The sequence below is a fragment of the Netta rufina genome (assembly GCF_964035555.1).
Source record: "Netta rufina genome assembly, chromosome: 10".
Taxonomy (NCBI): Eukaryota; Metazoa; Chordata; class Aves; order Anseriformes; family Anatidae; genus Netta; species Netta rufina.
This window is the reverse complement of record NC_140133.1, coordinates 13,715,308-13,738,639: the sequence shown is the minus strand read 5'-3', so window position 1 is coordinate 13,738,639 and position 23,332 is coordinate 13,715,308. Positions and strand designations below refer to the sequence as shown.

The 23,332-nt window shown below is 45.1% G+C and overlaps 1 protein-coding gene across 1 annotated transcript; it reads left to right on the top strand.

Annotated features, from left to right (window-relative positions):
- Positions 1–56: 56 nt before the first annotated feature.
- Positions 57–21,399, top strand: IHO1 (interactor of HORMAD1 1; the record flags this gene model as incomplete). The annotated part of the gene is made up of 7 exons (XM_084292677.1): positions 57–112; positions 7,980–8,139; positions 9,438–9,595; positions 11,492–11,540; positions 12,216–12,303; positions 19,280–19,383; positions 20,128–21,399. The coding sequence occupies 7 exons, from the start codon at positions 57–59 to the stop codon at positions 21,397–21,399; spliced, it is 1,887 nt and encodes a 628-aa protein (XP_084148803.1).
- Between the last annotated feature and the right edge of the window lie 1,933 nt (positions 21,400–23,332).

Here is a 23,332-nt window from a genome sequence, read left to right as displayed (position 1 = left end):
ACACCTGCAATTGACAGCTCTTGTATTTTTCCTTTCTAACAGTCAATCTTGAAAAAATGAATTTTAACGTCTGGAACATCAAGGAGATGCTCAGCACTCCAACAGCCTCTGGGTAAGTGCTGTATGTTTTCACCATTTTCGTGCTTATCAGACTGGAGCCATCGGGATGGGCTGTGTTTTTCTCAGGGTCACTACCCTGTGAGTTTGCAGTAAAATGCATGTAAGTGGTATTTGACAGTATAGTGAGGTCAGATAAGCCAGAAATTTCCCATCGGCTTACGTATCCTGACACTCATGGTGTGTTCATTCCAGAGGTCATTCATATGTCTCCAGATAAGGGCTCTCCATTCTCCACATTGGCTCAGAGTTTCCTACCTTAGAAAAATACAAAAATGTGCCTTCTTGCTACATGCACTAACTGCACGTCATGTGTGTTTGATCTGCGTGATTCCCAGTGTGCACAGTTTATACCACAGAGCCTGTTAAGTACAACAGCCTCTCTTAAGATTGTAAGGGAATTGTAAATACAAGGAACCTCATCCTGACATGTGACAGGTTATGGTACAACATATTTTGGAGGTCTTGCACTGCCAATGTAAAACATTCCTGAGATTATCAATACTTTGGCTGTTTAATAACATTTACACAAATTAAACATTTTAGTGGTCCATTTACTTGGGTGTGAGTTCTATAAACAGAGGCATCCTGAGGAACAGCAGGTTGTATTTCCTGCCCTAAGAGGCACTTCTGCAAATATGGTGCAATACAGTGAAATGTGGTTTGGTTTGGTTCAAACATGGGATGTGTTGATTAATAGAAACAGCCGTTCTGCCTGCCCTGCTTCCCAACTTTCTGGTGATTTTAAGGCTGTTCTCTTGTCTTGGTCTAGAGTAGGGAGAGACAGAAACTTTTGAAGATACATAACCTAGGAGGTGATCTAGGTGCTGGAAAAGCAGAAGCCACCATTTTGTTGTAGCTTTCTGTTTCTAGAGACTGTTTCTGGAGACTCTGCCGCAATTGCATTGTCACTGTAACGCCAAAGAAGGGGTGGGAGTATGGGGGGAGGCATGGGCACGGGACAGCTGAGGGAACAAAAAGAAATCTCTCTAGAATTGATCTGCAGTTAGTCCTGGTCTGGTGAATGTTGGTTAATTAACCTGTTCTGTGATTCTGTTTGTGTTTGCATACTCAGCCTACTAAACACTGTGATAGATTTACCGTTGTAGGGAATTTAAAAATCACTGGATGTTCTGCTAAAAGCTATTCTGTGCTTCAAGCCGGAATTTATTCAGGAAAGTCCTATGGCCTATCTTATGCAACATGTCTAATTAGATAAGTTAAATGTTCCTTTCTTGCCTTGTGTAAAAGATAGATAAAATGAATCATAATTTGCAATATCATTACACATTATGTAACCAAAATTATTCCATATACTGCATTGATATGCATGGCTGATTTTTTTTCCCAGCAGAAGTCAAAGAGCAGCTAGAAGTCTCCACATCTATAATATACAATGAAACAACAAATATTACTTGTATTAAACATCTGGAGAGCAAACGCTAAGACATATTACATTTTTATGTAGCAGAGTAATGCTCTTTGCATCACTTGGCTAAAAAACAGAGCCAGATTTATCTCTTGTTTAATTCTGGGGAAGCTAATTGATGAATTTGGTCGTCTGATCCTCTGGTAGTTATATAACTAACTGTTGTTCAAACTCACGATTTTAGTCATACTGTCTCTGATGTGGCCTGATGTTACCATGATGATGGATGATAATGAAAGCATAATAGCAGTTTCCTTTCCCGTTATAAAAGTGCTTGTCATATACCTATGAATTAATTGAGTTTTGCACAGATGCAAGGGTCAAAGGGGAGCCAATTCAGAGAAAAGTGTGTTTATATCTGTCATGATTTAGTCTTTATAAACATGCATTGCATAATTCTATTGTCTTGGTACCTGCAGATTTTTTAATATATATTTTTAAATTTAATTAAGAAGTTATGTCTCAGTGGTTTGGAAACCTGCGACTTTCATTCTGGTCAGAGACTGAACTGGGGAAATTTAGTTGTGAATGTCTGTATGTGTATATATAATATGTATGTAATTTATATATGTATAAAGCATTCTGTGGAGTTGTGCAATACCAAAGGAAATGAGTAGAAGAAGTATTGGTGCCTGTTTGTAAGGGGATTGTTTGGGTTCCTTCCTCCTCCAAAGTGTCCTGTCAGCTACCAGATCTTCCCTTTTAACTATTTTATTAATGCAGGAGAAAAATACAGACAAGATTTTAACACCTACTCCTCAGCACTCCACGTTTTTTTTAAGTGAGTTGAGAGGGTCCAATAGGTCATGAAACATTACTGAAAATGCAGCTGGGCTTTTGGAAGAATTAAGATGAAGGAGAGGGTTCTCAGACAGCAAATTAACTTTTTCTAAGGAAAAAAAAAAGTTATTCATAGGAGTATGTGCATGTATTTGAGATGGGGGGAAGATGTGTTAATTACTTCTCCCGGCTCTCTTCTCCTGTTACTAGATACTTTTCTCACTACAGCAGGATATGATGTATAAACTGCAGAATACTGTCTTTAAGAGAGCTTCTAAGCTGAAACATGAAATCAGCATATAGTATTGGCAGGGTACAGCTCACAGTGTTAGTTCTTTGCACGTTTGAGGCAGGGTGTTACTTTTGAGAGCAGCTGCCACCAAGTCCATAAGAAATGCAGAGCTCCAGTGATGTAATAAGGTCATGACAGAGTTTCTGCAGAAGCCCGAGATTGCTCTGAACCGTCACCTCTTGTAACTCCTTTCTGTCTGCGTCTCACAGCAGACTGGGGACTTGGGGTTTTATTCATAATCTGTCTGTCAAGCACACATAATCTTCTCTGTTTCTGCTGGCAGTCTGAGAAATAGGATGGGGTAACCAGAGTCCCTGTTTTGCCTGTTTGTAATGTACAAATATTGACATAATAGAGATCTTAGAAACTCATCGGAAGGAAAGTTATCTAGTTGGACACTGTAATATCAGGGTGCCAATTATTTAAGAAGGTGGGAGGATGTGAGGCCAATAAAGTGACAGCTATGCAGCGGAGAAAGCTTAGAGTCAATTTAAGTGTATCGACAAACAACACAATTTTTGTGGATTGAAATGCCAGAGCTAATTAGGGGAAATGTCGTATTAGAGCTGTACTGCTGACTGCCCAGCCAGAAGGGAACACAGAGGAGGATCACAGAGGACCTGAGAATAGCGGTCACAAAAGCAATGATGCTTCAATTAGCTTTATATCGACCGGGTAAGCATCGCTGGGGCATGATGCTGAAACTAGATTTTCAGCACCATAAATACCCGCCTCAGCCAGGGAACTCCCAGGGAAGAAATGCTTCTTGCCTTGGTCTCGAGCTGAGCATAAGACCCTCGTTCAGAATATTACTTTTGTGGTGCTGCTGTAAAAGTGGCAATAATGAACTGGACTCAGCATCTCTGCAGGAGCAACAAAAGCCGAAAATCCACCACAGAAACGTGTAATTTCAAAAAAAAGATACTGACGTAGAAGTACGAAGCCTCATTAAAATAAATGTAAAGGGACAGCCAAAGGGGTTAAATGTTTTCCTGAGGCACAGAGATTATTTAGACCTCATACTGAAGAGCCTCATTATTCAGAGTCACACTGAAGCATAGAACTAATGCCTATAGGCTATCAGATCAAACTGGAGATGGACTGGTACCAGCCTGACACTGCTAAATGGCATGGTAAAGAAGACTATTGAAAATGAGAGGGTGTGTTTTAAGAAAGTAAAGAGTATTAAAAATATAAAAATAGGAAATGATATATTATGATTTTAAATTGAAGTTACCAGAATTTTCTTGTTTCATGTGAAAAGCAGTAACTTGCTAGAGGCATAAAAACTACTAATAAACCTATTTCCAGAGACATCAGAAGCAGAAAGCCTGCCAGAGAGCATGTAAGGCCAATACATGATAAAAATATTAAAGAGGCGTTCAAAAAGCATGCTGTAAGCTGAGGCCTGCTTGGGCCATTGCTCTCTACATCATATTTCTGCTGTTGAGAAACATCTTCCAAGTTTAACAGCCTTACTTGATCCATTATTTCACGAATTTCCATCCCACATAGCAGAGCCACAAATTCTGAAGTCGCCTTAAGGTCCCAGAATTAGCAGAAAATGGAGACAGCCAAGACAATGCCGATGAATGAGCAGCTGTAAGAACCCTGAGCCTTGGAGGAATCAGAAACTGAGTGTGCCACGGAGGCTGGAAGACAGCTTCAGACTGGGGGGCAAAAAATTACCTCCAAATGTCTGATTCCTAATGTGGCCAGGGATAAATTTTGTGTAAGTAAACAAGGCTGTGCCGCAGAAATCTCTGACTACTGGCTCCTTGCTCAGGACAAAGGAGCTAATGCGGTTTCCAAGGTGAGGAATGTCTGGGTGCTATTGAATCACGTTGGAATGAATAATGGAGTTGCTCATAGAAAGTAAAAATGACCTTGAGGAATTAAAACAAGAGCGGAAGGAATTTGAGCCTGAAATCTGGAAACTGGAGGCAGTGTCTGAACTGAAAAACCTATAGGGACCCTGTTGTGGTTAATACATTAAGGTTGGTGCCAAAATCTGTTTGTAGAAATTCCTTACAGGATACAAATGCAACAATGAAATGAACGATTTGCAACAAGCAGGTCATTCAATTCCAGAGGACAGGGAACAGAAAAATAATGTTATGCTGATGCTGTTTCCAGCAAAGTAAATGGCTGGAAGCTGCAGTAGCAACTAAAACTCCTTCATTTGAACTCCTCCAAGCCCCCTGGATGCTAAAGTTTCTCCTCTATACCCAAAGCGAATGCTGATCCTTGCTTGTTTGCTGAACACCTTGACAGACTGCAAATAGTAACTACGAGAGCAGCACAGGAGAGCTAGAGACAATTCCTATACATACAGAATAAAGCTACGAGGAAGAGCAGATGAAAAGGAGCGTCCAGCATTTCAGTTGGATTTGTTGTGATGCAGTCCTGGTCACTAAATGAGAAGGAGCAGGAAGGGCTAGGAGATTTTCTGGATAGCAAGCAAGAGAAGAGGAACTTTATCGCACTGATACAGCTCAAGATTGCTACCAGGAGAAGAAGATTTCTTCTTGGGAAAGAAGCTTTGCTGCACTTTGAAGAAATATGTCAGGAAGGTGTAAGTGAGCTTCACCCACAGAGCTTCAGAAAAGGAGGGATGTTGGCACAGGTTCAGGGAGGATGATGGAACTAAATAAAATCACAGCAGCACCACCAATGGATGTTATTTTGGAAATTGTAGGAGACTCATATTGCTTTTCCAACCGACTCTTGGAGCTTGGTGTTGGCACATAAAGGTGGATCCACACAGCCGAGTGAAAATTGTTTTTACAGACCAATAAGGCCTATGACACTACAGTTACGTGTTTTAGTGTGTTGATGCACCTAGGAACATCTAGGAACGCAAGAAGAGGGGATTTATTGCGTGCTGTATTTCTCTGGGAGTGTTATATCTGACAGCTATTTGGGGGCAAGGCAGGCCCTTTAGCCTAAAGGTGATATGTTCACATCTGGTGATAGTATTTGCATGATTGGAACTGATTGGAACTGGGAAAAATGCAAGAAGCTCCACAAAGATCCAACTTGTCCGGGGGAGGGGTATTCACACTGACAACAGGGAAACTGAGACCGCAACGAGCTAGCTGACTCCCCAGATATGCAGAGGGCTGCAGATTTTTGAGGTCACGCTCATATTACAGAAAGTGTCGGAGCTGCCAATATTACAATACCTTGCATTTAATTAGGTGGGAAAAAGAATCCATTCCATGGTTGGCAGAGTATCATTTAGCGCTTTTGGAGCTGACAGGACCTTGTGATGGCGCTTGTCTTACATACCTACATCTTTTTTTTTTGCTCTGAGTGCATCCAGTAGTGCAAACAGCATAGGAGCACTCTTGGCACAAATGCGTGGATGACTCAGGGAACGGCTCGTTTTAGCAGAAAGCTAAGAGTTCTCCTGAGATAAACTATTGCATCACCTAGGAGGGACTTCTAACCGGGATTGAATCTCTAAAATGCTTCCTCGCTGTTCATAAGGAAGGGTTTATATTTAGGACAGGTCACGCACCCGTGAAGCCCAGCACCCTGAAGGAAACGGTCAGGTGGCTGGAGAGCCGTGGTTGTCTGATCTCACCGTCACGGGAAGGCCTGGCCCAAGCGTGGCCAGGCTGATGCCTCGTCCAGATGGCTTTGTTAGCAAATTAACTGCCAGCAGCGTTTAGCAAGGGAGAAAGAAATCTGGGAAGGAATGTGCTCAAAGAGACATCTGGTTCGTCTCCCCCCATAGTTTGCAGAAGTGCCATCATTCCTAAACTAACCACCAAGAGAGGACTTCAGACAGAAAAATGAGGCTCCAGAGCCGTCTACAGCCTTCTTTGGTCATGGTGTCAGTGCAGAGAGAGGCGGGGAAGTCACCCAGACCTCGCAGAGACCTCTGAGCTGCAGCTCCTTGCGTTCAGCCTGGCGCTCAGCCGTCAGGTGCCGTGAGGGGACCGAGCATCCAGCAGGGATGTGGCATCCACCAGGAGCACCGGGCGCTGTCCAAGGGGGTCATGGAGCCGTGCGTTGGCAGGAAGCACTTGGGGAGTGTAAAAACCCTTCCTCGAGCTAAGAGGGAGCTTTCTTGCCTAAAAGACTGTCATGTTTAGAAAACCAGTGCAGATGTGATACCCACACTGCAGGCCGGGGTGCTGCCCACGTGGGGTGGTGGCAGCCCGCGTGCTCACGTCTCTTCCTGACATGCTGCGGGCTGCAGATATAAAGTGAGTTCTTTTGTACAAAGCGTAGCTGGGGTGGAAACAGGAAGCCGTGCAAGTGAAAGTTACGTTCAGATTTCTCTTTTGGTAGATTTGGGGCCCACGGAAAGATCAAGGGAGGTTTTGAATTCAGGCAGATTTATCAGGCTTTTTGAGGATCCACAAACCCATACCTCATCTGTCTATTTTTGACCGCAGCTCAGTGTACTCGGTGAGCTCAAAGCCAGAAGTATTAATATGATATTGTCACTGACACCGCTCTGTGAAGAAGAGGGAGGCTGAGCAGTTCAAATGCTCCCACTAAACCCTCTCCCTTTTGTGTGTATGGTGTTTGGGCTCCTTCCAAAAGTGGGGATTAAACCGAACACGTCACTGCTAATAAATGTTGGGGTGATCATCTTTTGTTAGACACACGAATTAGTCTCCTGCTCTTTTTTACTTTAGTTACATGATTTGTTATGGAAGAGTCTGCCTAAGAGTCTCCTTCATTAATTTTGATCTCTAATTCCGTTCCATTTATCACTGTTTTGCCAGGCTTGATCAGGAGAAAGTCCTTGTGATTTATTAGTAAACCTTTAGATTTTAATTAATTCAGTTTGTTTCTTCCTTGACCCTTTTTAGGAATTGTTACATGGTGAGATTTTTGTTCCTGTGGGAGGGCTGGGGTAAGGCTTTGTACAGTGGCACAGGTGGATGAGGTGGAAGAAAGGATTTCATCTGTTGATACTGAGAAACAGCACCAAAGGCAGCAACACACCTCTTGCAATTTGGTAGCTTAATTTGGGGAGAATAAGCCTGGGCCAGCATTTCTTACATTTGGACCTAGCCTAAGCAGTTCATCCAACCTTGTAAACATGGAGCAATGGAATACGAAAAATGAAGAAGTCTCTGTCTTTGCCAGCAAAAAAAAATAAAATTGAAGGCAGGCTCTGACAGAACAAAAAGCAGTACAGCCAGTGGGAAACCTTCACCTGGGGGAACCTGGCATCGTACCGCAGTCCTGGGGGGCAAACTGGCAGCAGCTGTGTCTGTGAAAGGGAACAGAAAGAGAGGAACATAGCACGAAGTCAAGCCCAGCTGGGAAGGGTTCATTTGGGTGGCACTCAGGGAAAAGAAAGATTCACTCACAACGCACTCTGTCCTGTTTCAGGCCTAACAAGTTTTCCGTCCGGAGCAATGCTCCCAGCGACTACTCGAGTCTGAGTGATTCTCAGCTGCTCTTTGGCTCCCAGTTCTGCCCGGAGAACGTGCAGTCGGCAGCGGCACCGCTGGAGCTGGGCACGCAGCTGGGACAGCACAACTCCCAGGACGTGAGTCTTGCTCCCCCGTGCAGCCCTGCACACACACAGCCACCATCTAAATTAATGGAAAATACTGAAAACAGGTGGTAAAATTGGCTGAGCCTGCTGAAATCAAGTTACTTTCTGATACAATAAGAGGAGTACATACTTACCGTAACTAGACAAAATAGCAGCCTGGTTGGTGAAAAAACTTATTTATATGACTATTATTGGGATATTTTCTTTGATCACAATTTTTAATAACTAACATAATGTGAAATTGGTCTCAATCTAATGTCTTTACACCAGCTAGCTAAGATAGAATATTTCATCTATTCCCTCTTTGAACAATACTGTGTTTCTCTTTATTAGCTTTCTGCAAGAATGACAGGTATTCGGCATTTAATTCCATTTCCTGCAAGTTACCTTGCTATATTGTTGTTATGGTAGATGCTTAAATGACTTTAGACGAAGAGCTTCTAAGCTCAAAATCTTTCTCCTACAGCACGTGGCCTCTGATGTTGCCAGTCTCACTAAAATAGTTCCTGCACCACGAGCAGATACCAGCAGATCCAAATAAAGACACCTCAGAGCAAAGATCAGGAAAGAGCAGTCATGCCAGCTCCGTGGCCCTAGGCAGCCATTCAGTTCCAGATCCTGTCTGTTGTCCCCTGCGTTTTGCTGAAGATCTTGTCCTTTAAATGTGTGGCTTTTCATCAGATGCAGGAAAGAAAACTCACTGTTCAGGATGAAAGAAAACAATTTAACAAAATTTGCCTTTTCTTATGTTTTAAGGAAAAGGCATTTCTATTTTGGTCACAAAGTGTCTGGAAAGTGTGTAGAATGAAGAAGGTCTTCACTGCTTTCATACTAATGTTATCTTCTTGTTCTGAAATGTATATTGGAGCATGTGAAAAACAGCTACAGCCCGACGATGTTGCTGCTTGGCAGCAAATGATGTCACCCAAAAGGAAATTCAATAGGGTTTCCTTTAGATTAATGTACAGAGAGCACCCTGAAATTGTTTTATAGTCTCTGTGTTGTGCAACTGATGATTGCAACCAACTGAAAACAGTCAGGATGATGGAAAAGCCTTGAGTCTGAAGAAATTCAGTCTGAGTTTCAGTTCCACAGGGAGCCGATCAAACTAGGCACACTAAGTGAACAATAATCTCGTCAAATTCTTAATCTCCTCACCCGATCTAATCTGTCACGTCCAATCACTGTGAACCCTCTGTCTGCAAAGCACTTGGTACAGAAATAGTTTTTGATAATTAATGTTCTGATTATTTTTATACTTCAACATTTTCCTTTCTTTTGTGCAACAGAGCGAGCCCAGTATTTTCACTAAATACCAAACGAAACCACAGTTATTTGATGAAGACACAAGAGAAAAAGGCTTGCTTAATTTTTGTGCAGGAAGAGGGAAAAGTGTCCTGGAAAATTTTGAAGTGAATAAGAACAAAATAAAGGACAAATATGATCGGTATGTAGACATCCATTACAAGTTCTTCCTGTGAAATCTGTTATCACTCCCTGCAGCTCCTCCTTCTCCTCTTAAAAGTCACACATGACGTAGCTGCAGATTTCTCCAAGTAAAGTGTCCTTTCAGATTTTAGATAATCTCTGATTGGAAAGAGTCACAAGATGAGAGAATAAGGTTTACTTGCGATGAGAGTTATGTAATGCTTTCAGCCATAAGCCAGAAGGAACAACAAAACTATATCCTGAATTTACCTTTGCCTTCTTTATCTGATCAGCAAGGGTTTTGTTGTTTATTTGTTTGTTTGTTTTCCTTTGTGAAAGTCCATATTTCTCAAAATTTTATAGACTGTATAAAAGGGACTCCTAGGATGACATTTACATTTAGGACAGGTAAGGAGATTGCCAAGCATACTTCTGTGCAGAGGAAGATGCAGTGATTACAGTGTTATAAACCTGTACCTATCTCTATAATTTTTTCTGATATAGAGGATTTTTGTATGTGTGTTTTTGGGAACAGGCAAGTATAATTTGCTAATGAGCTCTTTGTCAGACGTTAAGAATTAAATGTACCTGTAGGTCCTCTAGGACTTTAAGGATTAAGCTAAGAGTTTCAATCTCAAAAATGAAAGATGGCAAGCTCCCCAGTGCACCTATAAATAATTCTTAGCTCTGTACATTTTGTAATGTAACATCCAAAGTGAAACACATTTTTGTTAAAAGCCTTTAATCAGATCAGACTGTGTATCTCTTTCTCGTTTGCAATGGGCACTATGCTTCTGATAATGCAAAATCTGATGCTCTGGTGCCTATTAGAGAAGAGGAAGATTTTTGTAAGTGAATTATGAGGAATGGACACACAGTTTTAAATGTTTAGTCAGAACTCTTAATTATCCTTTATTTCTTCTTTATATTAATTATGCTTCTTTCTGCGCTCCAGATGCACTCCCAGATTAGAAGCATGTTTATATAAATAACTATATTATCTTTACAGAGATAAATGTGTAATTTATCCATTTATATCCCCCACAAATTTGACTATTAGAATGAACATCTTCCTCTCCTAAGGCTAGGAATATTTCAGAAGCCCTGCCTAATTCTCAGCATTAGCCTCTACCTGGCCTCCACCTTTCTGTTTGTTGCAGTTTGGATTACTAAATGATCAATTTAAAATGACCCGAATCTTCAGAGAGGAAATAGGTTATCGCTTTGCTTAGCAACAGTCCTAGCATTTTTGTTTGATAGGTTAATCATGAATATAGCCTGGTTCCTGATAGGCTCGCTCAACTCAAAAGGGTGGATAACAGAAACCACAGGCATAATCTCGGGAGAAAAGGATTTGCAGTATTTGTTCTTCCTGGCTTGGGCTTTGTTGATGCCGCAGTTTTTTTCCCTGTTTTTCCCACAGTTATTTTAGTCCAAATATAATACTCATGTATCTCAGCAACTGGCACGTCACCTCCACCACGGCTGGGTTCTTCCGGAGCAGATAGTGCAGCGGTAACACCCCAGCAGCTAACAGGCAGTTGTGTAAATGCCTTCGGAAACTTCTGGGAGAGGCAGAAATGCTACGCCAAAACTGGGAGAGTTAAAAAAAATATGTATATACCCCTGTGTGATATATGTGCATGTCTGTATGTGTGTACGCACACAAATATTTATATATTTCTTACTCTACCTAGCAGAATCTGTGCTTTCCTAAAACAAGTAATGTGACTTCAAAGGGTTATGTCTGCTGAAGTAAGCACATTTCTGTGTTTACACTGTGCACCGCACTATGCCTTGCAGTATTTCATGTCTCACTTTTACTCTGATCTTTTCAGTTTCTAACTACTTCAGTAACGTTACATGTCTATTTTATTCCTTCTGTGTTGTTTTGTTTTTTTCTTTTTCATTTTAGAGAGGTCTTAAGCACCTTTATTTCCAGTATCAACGACAGGCTTCAAGGGGTAAGTTACTTCAAATTCAGAGCCCAGAACAAGGAAGAATTATAAATGCTGCAGAACATTCACCTGCTCTCATTTTCTGTGCTGATGTTTGAATTGGTAGACTGTTTGTCTTGAACACTTACATACTGTAGACCAACAATTGTCAATATTTTTTTTTCACATGCTGTCCTCTTTGTGGCCAGTCCTTAGGGTCACAGGCTTTAGGGCCCTGTCTCAGAGTCAGCAATGGAATGTCTCTGGGGCTTGGGAGCAAGAACAGCCTTTGACTGTCTGCAAATACAACTTCTTTCCTCTTGCCCAAAGAAAGTGGCTTGCTCTCAAGAACAAGTAAATGAAATGTATCTCACTGTCTGAAGACGAAGGTCTCTTCTCCCCATAACTTTTAATAAATAATTAGAATAATGTTGCTATTGATGCTTTTTTAGAGATTAATATCTCTATTGCAAAATGATTTAAGATTTCTGCAATACTTTATGAGCCATTTGAGCCATTCCATATCTCCTTTGGGATTGCAACCAATGGATGGACAAACTCTTCCAAGTGACAGATAAATGTCCATTTTCAGGTTATTGCAGCAATGAGTTGCAGTCATTGTTCTGTGGGACTTAGGGCAGTGTTTTTGCACACAAATAAAAGACAACATATTAATTTTTTCATTTTCCTTCACATTTGCAGCTGCAAGCGTGCTTGGACAAATTTGAAGAAATGTTCAATTCAAGGAACAAATCCATTGTGGTTCATCTAGAAACCATTTCCAAGACACGTGAGTCCTTTCTGTACTGCTGTTAACAGCAGAGGGCACAGTCAAACTGCTGAATGTCCGCGTGTTGTCTCCAAGCTGGGGTGAACTATGCAAGCCATGCCACTCACAGCTGCTACTCATAAGGGAGAAGAGCAAAATAAGACCTATTCACAGTATGGCCTTTGCTTTTCTATTCTTGTTATGTTATATTTACCTTGTCTCTGCTCTCATGTCAAAGAACTTAAGCGTGGCATGGTTAGACACCATGCACGTATAGACAGATGCATCTCTTTGGTTTTGTGTTCTGCCCAGGGTATGAGCATTTTTAGACTGTATCTGGTACACTAATGGAATACACAGTAAAAATGAGATAGATATTTAAATCCTGAATGTCTACTTTCAGTTTTTAAGGCATTCTCAGATATTCATGTTAGCTTGAAGTTTTCCATCTCCCCGTAATGCTTGAAGTGATTGCATTTTACGTATGAGCAAAATTGGTACTGCTCTTCCTAGGTAAGAAGCAAGTAATGAGATGCACTTTTACCGTGATGAAAGGGTGACCTCCCAGAAAAGCCAATAATGTAAAATACTTTTGAACAGCTCTGTCTCTGAAGTGGCTAGTCTTTTAGTAGCAGTCTTTATTGAGGGAAAGTGCTTCAGAGAAATTGTTTCTAATTTGGCTTAGATCTGAGCCTTTGAGAGTACAGTAATTTTTAATGCTGCCATTATTTTTTATCAACACCCTGTCAGGACTCTGTTCTTGCACTGCTCTGTGCAAGAACAAGAAGCCAGCTTCAAAACACGCAAGAAGTGCACATTATACCTTGTGAGAGCATGGTAACAGACCTTCCCAAAAGCACTAGGATATTTACCATGCAGTAAAATGTGGCTTCCATGACGTACAGCTTTGACAGATACCCTTTAAGTCACTGCAGACCTTCCCAGGCAAAAAGAATGGAGTCTGGTGCATTTTTCACGAGGCCATGGTAGCATGTACGTTTGAAATACCAATCATGTTTTGCTAAGAACACTCCCTTGCTGTGCTTGGCCAGTGCTCTCGGTGGGGCCTTAATGTAAGCAAGAATCTGTCTGTTTTGGCCAGCACAAAAAGCCTCTTATTATGCATTTGCCCATCTCCTAATTACTTCACTGCCTCAGCTTGTCCACTCTGAGGCAGGGCTTTGCCTAAATTTGTATACCTCTTGCACAGAAGTAGTTGTCATGGCATTGAAAATCAAATTTATTGTTCATAATTCCCCCTCTTCCCTCCATACCATTTGCTCAGCTGTCCTGTTTCTTCTCCATAACCATTTTAAATAAATGTGCCTTGAATGAAATGAGAAACCTCCCAGAGGTGCCTGCTGCTAGATTTTCAAAGCAATTGAAAAGAAAAATTGGCACTTTCTGTAATGTATCATGCTGCAGAATGTTGAATATATAATGAAAACCATCACACGCTCCACAATGTTGTTCTTTTTATATTTCTGGGAGGTTCATCTGTCACTGGTTAATTGCTGATAAACACTGCTGTTTCACTGGTATCACAGTGATGGATAATTAAGTTCCCACCACATAAATACCTGCACTAGTGCCTTGAAAAGATCCCAACTGAGGCAATTCCGTTGGTATAAAATTCCTAAATTCAGGTGATAAAGAACTAAATTCAGAGCCAATAAAGCACTGAATACCGGTGGTTGATGATACAGCACCGTGGGATGTAGGTGACAAGGTGGAGATGTTAAATCGTTGGTAGTGGGGGATTTGACGTGCAGAAGATGAATGCAGAAGATGGTGAGGCTCTCTTCAGAGACAGAAGTCGTTCACCAGGACATTCAAAGAGCTCTGCAAAGTAAAGAAAGGTATAACTTCAAATCAAGTCCGTCTTCATTAGGAGCAAGTAAGGAGTCTCACAGGCCTCCTTTATAGCAGCAGGTAGCAAGTACATTTGGCAGAGTCTACACACAAAACAGAAAATATTTTTCAAAATATATTTCCAAAGCATTTCCAAGTGCTGTTGGGCTGGCATGCTCTGTGCAATAAGATAAAAAATGTTCTCTTCTGAGCGCCTGTCCATATGTGCAGGCACACAGAGCTGTGTCTGGCACTGGTGATGAGAGAACATTTGCCTGAGCAGGTTCCACAGAGGCACAGCTGCTCTCTTCCTTGCCCACATCTCAGTGTGCTGTGCACAGGGATGTAAAGAAGCAAGCAGACCATGTCTCCTCTGCTCTTCCACTTTTATGTAGAGTTTCTCTGGCTGACTTGCCAGCTCACCATTTGCTCACTCTTCCTGTTTTCATCTCCTGTAACTCATTTATTTTTTTATTATCCTCATTTTCATTTATATACCCACATTTATATCAAAGCTTTCTTTTTTTTTTTTTTATACAAATCCTGATTTTCACAGCTCAGCCCTCTCCGAACTGCTTTGCTTCTCTGGTATCTGGCAGTTCCAGCTGTGACAGCTCACAACAGCCATGTCCTCCGCAACACTTCATCGCAAATGAGGAGCATATTCCCGGCAAGCATACCACAAACAGTCCTCTACCAGCAGTGGTGGTAAAAAAATGTGCAATGTTTCCCTAACAGAGGTACGAGCTGATGCAGTTCTCTGACAAAATCCGGTGTTTGATGGGCAGTTTTCAAACATGACTCGCTTGGAGATTCCCCAGGCCCAGTAGTTGCTGGCAAGGTTTCCAGGGGAATTTGCTGTGCTTGTACTGGTGCGATCTGACCGTGCTTACTGTGAGCAGTGTGGTCTGGGCTGTGACACCCAGGCAGCCCCCTTACGTTCTGCATTTGTATCGACTGAAAAGTGAAAAGATTGAAGACTGCTAAAAGAAACACCTTTCCCATATAGCTGCTAGCTAGCCATGCAGTGACCAGCAGTGAAAGTTGCTGAGGTGAGGAACTTCACCAGGCTCCAGCACGGCCTTGGCGTGGATGTCAGGAGGACGTGTAACTGTCTCGGTAAATGCTGACCCCCGACACCTCAGGACTTCAGGCCACAGGACAGCAATCTGCTGTGAAGCAAGCAGAGGTCAGGGGCTGCCTACCCCATAGGCTGCTGCTGGAGATGTCTCCTGTGCAGTGGAAGGGGACCCAGCCTAAGCAGGCACAAACCTGGCAGCCGAGCGCTCCGGGTACGCCTGCAGGATGCAGCTGTGACACTCTAAATGTCTGCAGCTCTGTGACTGCCTATGGAGGAAGCTCGGTGCTCTGCTGAGCTCCTCAGCTGTTATTGCTGCTCGTGTCTCACCGGGTTTATACCACCTCCCATGTCCCCTACTGCACCATGGCACGGGGGAACCAACCTCCCCCCAGGGTGTTATTTAAAGCCTCCGTGCTGTCATTCCAACCTAAGGATGAATGGCAGAGACAACGATAGATAGGCATCAGAAGCAGTTGGTGTTTAATATTCCTAGGCTGGAGACCGACACTCCCTCCTGCGGCTGCTCAGCCTGTAATTTTCAGCTGTTGGGAGTGCAGCTGCACCCCAGAGCAGGCGGATTTGCTGGGAAGGCTCTGCAGCACCGGGCGGCAGGGTGGGCTCGCTCGGTGGGCCACCAGGACCTACCCAGAGAGCCCGCGGTGATTGCTCTCCTGACAGATTTCACATTCCTCATGTTATTACTGTAAGCCAGTGGCAGTCAAAGACAATGGTACAGCAAATCCAAGCATTGCGATGTTCCAGGTTGTAAAAAACTGTTTTGTTTAGGCTAAAATACCTTAGAAGAGAGGCACAAGCCCGTGCATAATCCACCCGTTAACCGAGTAAAGATTTTTCCTCTATGATTGAGCTGTTCAATAACTATCTGCTGCAGGGTTTGTTTGAAGAAAACTTTCTCTGAAGCAGCTGTTCTTGATCATTTTAAAGACAAGAGATTTGACTAACAGGGTCCTTGATCTGATCTGGCTCGGCCATCTCAACGCCTTTTTTTTTCAGTCTAGATCAACCCCTGTTTTTGTTTTGTTTAATAATGTTTGACAAGTCTGAACACTTCTTGGTGTGGAAGCCAGAGAGGGAAGGAGAGTGCCTCTCCTCTGTACCGAGGTGTTGTTTTTTTTTTTTTGCCTGCAGAATACTCCTACACGTACAAATGAGGCACATCCAAAAGGCTGGCTGTTGGGAGCTTGCCTGCAGCACGCTGTGCTGAGTCAAACGTATACGCAGATCACAAGCCCAGTGGATGCAGTGCTATTTATAGACCGAGGATACCATGTTGGAGAAGAACAGACAGGCTAGGGAAATCAGAAAGTTTTAAAAATAATTCCGAATTAAAATGTAGCGTACGGGGAAGAGCAGCGAGTGGAGGTAAGCCTTCCTGTATCCTCGCTGCATACAGCTGGAACACGCTGACGTGACGTGAGGGAGTTCCCTGCTTCAGTCGCTGCTGCTTTCGTCCTGGTAGGACTGCGGGCCTGGAGGGGCTGGCAGCCTCCCCAAAACCTGCTCTCTGACTGCAGGTACCCCTCAGGTCTAAGCAGGGAGATGCAAAGTCTGCGAGGGCCCGCGGAAACATTCACCCCACCATTACGAACCCATCCTGCAAGTCACAACTTTCCCCCACGGATGTATTGAAAACATCAACGTCTGTCAGGACAAAAGAGCAGAAGCTTAAAGTCTGCAAGAGAGAGCAAGCAGGGGCAACTGAATTGCCTGCAGGACCAGATTGCTTATTAGTTAAATATGTGCAGGTAATCCTCAGAAATAAGCCTTGCTCTGTGGAGAGCAAGGTGATGGCCGTGCTGAGGAGGTGCAGAGGCTCCCCCCAAGCCCCGTCCTGGCAGCACGTTAACCCAAGGCCTGGGAGGAAGATGCACGGCCAGAGCAGCCGCAGGGTTCCTCCTCCCAGAGGACAGTGGAGTGCTCTGTGCCCAAGCACCACTGCTTTGGAGGAAGAGAAGAGAATATAAACTAACCCCCAGCATGTAGGAAGGAGCTCTCACAAGCCACCAGTCCCTGGAGCACCGGCCCCGCTGCAGCACCGGACTCCCGTTACGTGTGGCTGAATAAGCCCAACGCTTTCAATCTCCTTTCATAAGAGGAGATTATCATCTAAGCACTTAATTATCTAGTAGCTTTTCTCCGCACGTGTCCCAGTTCGGTCTATTTTTCTTTGCGCGTAGATGGCCAGGATTGTGCACAGGCTTCCAGCCGTGCCATGCTTGCACAGAAGCTCCCGGCAGCCAGAGCTTGTGCCCCTCCACACGCTGCCCTGCCAAAACTCACCTGGTCTGCGGCCCCCGGGGCTGGCACACCGCTTTGTGCCACCTGCTAGCTGCCTGAGTGCCCTTCTGGCTCCTGCACCCAGTCACCACGGCAGATTTAGGCAGGACTGGCCCACGAGCAGTACTCCCAGAGCTGTGTTTTCCCCTCCTCTCTCCCCTCTCAATAGCTGAGTTTTTCCCTTTAGTTGAGGCTTTGTGCCCCTCACAATTTTTCTCATCTTTTTTCATATTATATGATGAAAAGCTTTGTTTGAGTCTACACAAAGGCACTGCATTGCCTTTGTCTAAAAAGTCACCTATCTTATCACAGGGTATTACATTAGTCAGGCACAATCTGCCTTTTATAAAGTCTTGTTCCGTTTTATTCCATTTTCCTTCCTATCTTTGATTACTCTTTCCTTTAAGGTCTTGCCTAAAACCTTGGACAATATGAGAACAAACTAGTAAGCCCATAATTGCTCAGATCTCTTCCTTTTCTTCTTTCCCAAATGTACCTTTCAAAAACGTCCCTGATTTTTATTTTTTTTTTACAGAACCAAAGCTTATACAAGTACTTTCTGTCTGTCTCTCCCTAATAGTTTTTAACTCTTTGGCCAATTCCATCAAGAGTTTGACAGAAGGGCAGAGCTCACCGAGATAATTAAGTCCCTGCAAGCTTAATGAAAATAGCTGGGCAGGAGGGGAAGAGATCCTGAGCTCTCTGCAGCTCTGCAGCGTGTGAGCACGCCTCTCTGGGGTGAGAAGAGCCACCCTGAGGAGCTGAGATAAATGCTCCACGTGCAGGAACAGCTTCAGCTGGGCTCTTATCGCCGCAGACACCAAAGTCAATCAAACATGTTGGATTTGGAGAAAAAGAGGATTAATTAATTGCAGAGCTCTTGTAGCCACTTGTTGGAGCACGGGCTTTGCACGGATCTCTCTCAGGCACCCAGTGGCAGTCCAGGACTGCAGAGTTTCAGTTCTCCCGGCCAGTTGGCTTGGGAAGGTGTTGTTTTTGCAGGAGCGCTTTGCATCCTGTTCTGTTACAACCCGCAAACGTTCCTGCCCAGCCTCATCATCCGCACACACCTCCCTGTGCTGTCCAAAGGGAAGGCCAGGTGTGTCTAGAGAACGTCTCTCTGTGCTACATGGTGTATGGCTTCAGAGGAAGGCTGTACGATTGCTCAGGGTTTGTCACCTCCTTGTAAGCTGCAAACTGGGCTCCCACGATGTGGTGTGTTAGCCACAGGAGTGGTTACAGTAAGAATAACTGCAGCTACACGGGAGGGTAACATTATTGCTGAATTGTCTGACAAAATCGTGTACCAGTTGCACTGTGACTCCTGTCACACTTTCAAGCTCCCATCTACCATCAGCTGGCCACAGAAGAGGGTCAGTTACACGGGGCTGAGCCAGTCCCACGTGGGTCCCTGTCCCAGCACAGTTCACAGACAATGAAGCCTCGTCCTTCCTTGCCTTGAACCAACCAAGTTCCCCAGCTTCGCGTAGCCTTTCATCTCTGGCTGCCATATTAATAGAACACAGTAAATGAGGTTTGGCCTGCACTCAGCATCTTATAAATTTCAAGTGCTTTGCATTAAACATGCACCCTATTGTTCATCGCTTGGTGCTTGGGGAGATCTCAGCTGGCGAATCGCTCTGGTTGCGCAGCACAGTGAAGTATTTCATGCCAAGCCGTGGAGGAAGTAGCAATGGTATTGATAGTACTTTATTCACATTTACAAATGAAAGGCCAAATGTGTTTTTTATTGATTTGCCTGTTTAGTGCAAGATGCTCTTCAAAGTCACAGTGACTTGGTGCTGAAAGCCCTGGCAGATAAAAGCCAAATGGAGCAGGCGCTGCTGGAGATGGAGAGGAGACTTGCAGCCGTAAGTGGAGAAATTAATCTTTTATTCTGAATCTTCTGTCTGAATTTCTCCAATTTCTTCAAAATATTAACTGAATATTAAATTGTCTTCGGATAGAGGATTATAAAGTAGACTGCTCCTATTATAATGAAGAGGGAAAGACATTAAAATGCTAATTCTAGGCCAGCTACTGACTGATGCTTACCCAAGAGCCTGTTCACAGCGCTCTAAGCTCTGATGAAATCCTGGTCAGTAAGGAGGGAGCCCAACAGTGCCCTGTCGTGGCAGGCGTATGATGAAGCACGGCTTTCTCACACTGGCACATGCCTTTGCTGGAGGAGTTGATGCCTGCGAAGGGAGGGCACCTCGCAGAAGTGCAGTGCCTCCTTCCTTTGGCTTCCCAGAGGGAGGAGAAAAGAGGCCAGGAAAGAACAAGTGGGAGGCAGAGACAAAAGAGCGAACTCCAGACCTCCCAGAGTGGTGTGGTTTTTTCAAAGACCCTGCTGGAGGAATTGCTTTTGGCAAGGATGTGATGTGCCAGCACTTGAGAGGGCAACCCAAGTCCCCCAGTCCCAAAGTTCCCATTGTTGTGGGACAGTCTGAGATGCGTATTGCACAGGGGGACACAAATTGCTAATCTTTGGGCCAATACCCAATGTAAGGCATCTAACCGATGCATAGAACCAAAAGCTTCTTCTGTGAGTCCTGTTATTGTACCTTTGAACGTGTTGTTTACTGCTTCTGCTCTGCTCCCTGCTTCTCCAGAAAGATGTGGAGATCTCAGATGTGAAATCCAGTGTCCAGCAGCTGAAGGAGAGCCTGGAGTCGCTGCCGGCTCAGCTGAGCGATCAGCACCTGAAGCTGTGTGAAGAATTAGGCTCCCTGAAGCTCCCTAGTGCCTTAGCTGAGCTGCAGACATTCATCTCCAGTGCCAGAGCCCCCCCTCGGATGGTGGATGACTCTTCTCAGACCTCCCCTGGCACATGCCAGGGCTGTGCCTCACATCAGGAGACCAAGCACTGGCCGTGCTGCCGAGGCAGGAGGGGTTGCAGCTCCTTGGGTCCGTCTCAGCACGGAGCCCTGCCCGTGGGGAGCCAGCCCACTGGGGACGGGACACCTGGGAAGGACCTCAGCACAGCTTCTGGAGTCAGCCCCGTTGCTCAAGTGGTGTGTGGCAGAGAAAATACTGTGCAGGAGGTGAGATCTGTTCCGGGAGCGCAGAGCTGTGCTGCCCATCCCTGTATGTGCTGTGCTAACACTCAGTGTCTTGGGGAGAGCCAGAAGAAACACTGCCCCGTACCGCAGGAAACGTCTCTGCTAACTCCTCTGAGGAAGGCCATCAGGAGGAGCACTGCAGCGTTTAAAAATGTGACACCATCACAACAGAGGCAGCCTCAGGTTTGCCACCTCTTTGTACAGAACAACGTGCCCGGGCAAAGAGACGGGAACTCATCCACAGACCACGAGCTGGAGAACGTAGCTGTGGGGAACAAAGCAAAGCAGAAGTCAGGAAGGATCCCTTGGAATAAAATAATGGAGAGGAAGAAAACATACCCCAGCAAGAGGAAAGGAGAGCTCTCTAGAGGTGCTGACAGCGGGCTGAAGCAAGTAAGGGCAAACAGGATTATTGCCTTGGGAAGCTCCAGAAAAAAATGCTTGCCCAGATACACGGTTGGTCTCAATTTAGAAAACTCTAACCCGGTTTCTTCAGCTCCCAGTCAACAGATGCTCAGCAGTGCTCAGCCGAGGCTTACAAGGAATTTCCTACCTGTGCCGTGCTCCAGTAAAGGCGTGCAACAACTTGCAGACAAAACAAGGAGAAATCTGGAAAACAAGAAAAGAGTGATCGTTTCCAGCGCAAGGAGGAACTTCTGGGATTCCTCTCCCCAGGAGAATGTATTTTCCCTGTGCAGCACAACAGGTGGAAAGCAGATGAGCTGCTCTCCAGGCTCCAGTAAGCCAGGTCCTGGCAACGCGCTGCCCCAGCAGAGCACGGAATGCTGCTCTTTAGTTTTTGATAGCGATTATTCTGACTGAGGGGTTTCGTTTGGTTTTCAGTCTTCAGTGCAGGCGTGGCCATCTCAGTCACAGTTCCTTCCTCCAGGTGCATTACCTGCTGCCTCCTGAATTTGATCCCACGCAGGTGAGCGAGCTCCTGTTGGGCTGGCAAGAAGGGCTGGGTGACCCGTGTGTGTTACAGCCCTTGGAAACAAGCAAGGCTCGTGCCTGGCACGCTTCGACAAGTTACTGCCCCCTCGGAGATATTGTCAGATACTGGAAAGCCGAGTGGATCTGTATTATTTTATCCCCTGCCACCAGCAGGAATGCCTCGGGCTGTGGTTACTGCTGCATTTACGCAGCAAAGAAGTGTCTGTGGAGACTTTCAGCGGGGAGGAACCAGCTGGCAGATCACAAGCACACCGCTGATTCTCCTGCCACCAGACCGAGCACTTAGATCTGCTCCAAACTTTTCATCTAGGTACATGGAATAATATCTTTGCAGCTGGAGGCTTTAGCTCTGCTCTTCACTCGTGGTCTCTGTTTTGGTTTGTATGTCTGACAGTTCAGATTTTGAGCTCCCTGGGAAGTAGGGGGTATTTTTCTGATTGATTTTGGTAAGGTTCAGATTTGTCCCAAGAGTTGTTTCTGAGCTTTGGGCAGTTTAGCTGAGGAAAGCAGAATCCCAGCATCTCGGTTTGTTGCGTATGGTGTTTCTTCTCCTTTTAGGCTGAAATTTCTTGGTTTCAGGAAATCCAGGAAATTATTATTTAGTTTCTGTTATATTTGTCCCACGTATCTCTTAACTAATCACGGACTTGCCCAACTTACACTTTCCAAAGATGCCTCTCAGAAGCCAGAAGAAGTGACAGTCACATTCAACAGGTCCGGTGATCGATTGATGTTTCTAATCCTTTAGGGACCTGTAACTCTCTAGCTCGGACTCACTCCAGACACACAGATTTGGAGTCAGAAAGGGCCAGCTGCTCACCCAACCTGACACACACAGCAGCTCGGTCATGCAGCAGCCCCTGTTCCTGCAGAGCAAATCCTCCCAGGATATCCAGCCGTGACTGTAAGTTTCCACTGCTTCAAATATTTCTGTCACGTTTGAGCTTTGATCGGAGCTGCTGCTGGCAAAAGAAGCATTTCGATATTGACAAAACGGGTCTATTACCGTGAGTCCACATGGCCCAGTGCTGTCCTCCCACGGGGAAAGGCTGGGATCCTTTCCCTGAATTTAATAAAGCCATTGTTCCATCACAAATACCGTGTGTTTCTGTATTGTTTCTTCGGGAGGGGCAAGGTCCTGCTTCAGCAGGTGAACAGGGAGCTGCTCGTTAGTGTTCAGCTGCCCTGAATCATGGTGCTGGGAGAAGTACTTTTTTTCAGCTCCCTGGTGTTGTTTAAGGAAGGAAAGCACTGCCCTTACCCTTTACCATTGATTTGGCGGTGTTAATGAGTGAGAAGGTGGGGGTGGGCAGGCCTGAGGAGCCCCCGAGCTCTGGGGTCCCCCTGGGCTGGCAGAGGGGCTGCTGAGGCCGTCCTGCGGCCGACAGCTGCAGGCAGCAGCGGGCGTTTGGCATGTCTGCATCCCTTCCCTTTACATTTCCCTTCTGTAGCTGCCTCCCCTGCACTGCAGCAGCTCTGAGGGGCACAAAAGGGGGTTGAGGATCCGTCTGCGTTTTGGGGAAGCACCGGTGTCGGTGTCTGCGGGGCTGGAGCAGGCTGAAGGTCCGTGCTGCAGGCTGCCAGCCCGGCAGCGCATCGCTGAGCTTGGAGGGACCTCTGGAGGTCTCTGCTGCAAGCCCCCGCGCCCGGCCGGCACCCTGAGGACATGCCGGGGTGCAACGGGGGGGGGTTGCACCAGGGACCCCCGGCCTCCCACACCATGGCTCGTGGCGGGGTTGTGCACGATGGTTTTGTAGAAAGGGGCTGGGGTTGCAGCCGGGTGCGGTGAGGAGCAGCAGCA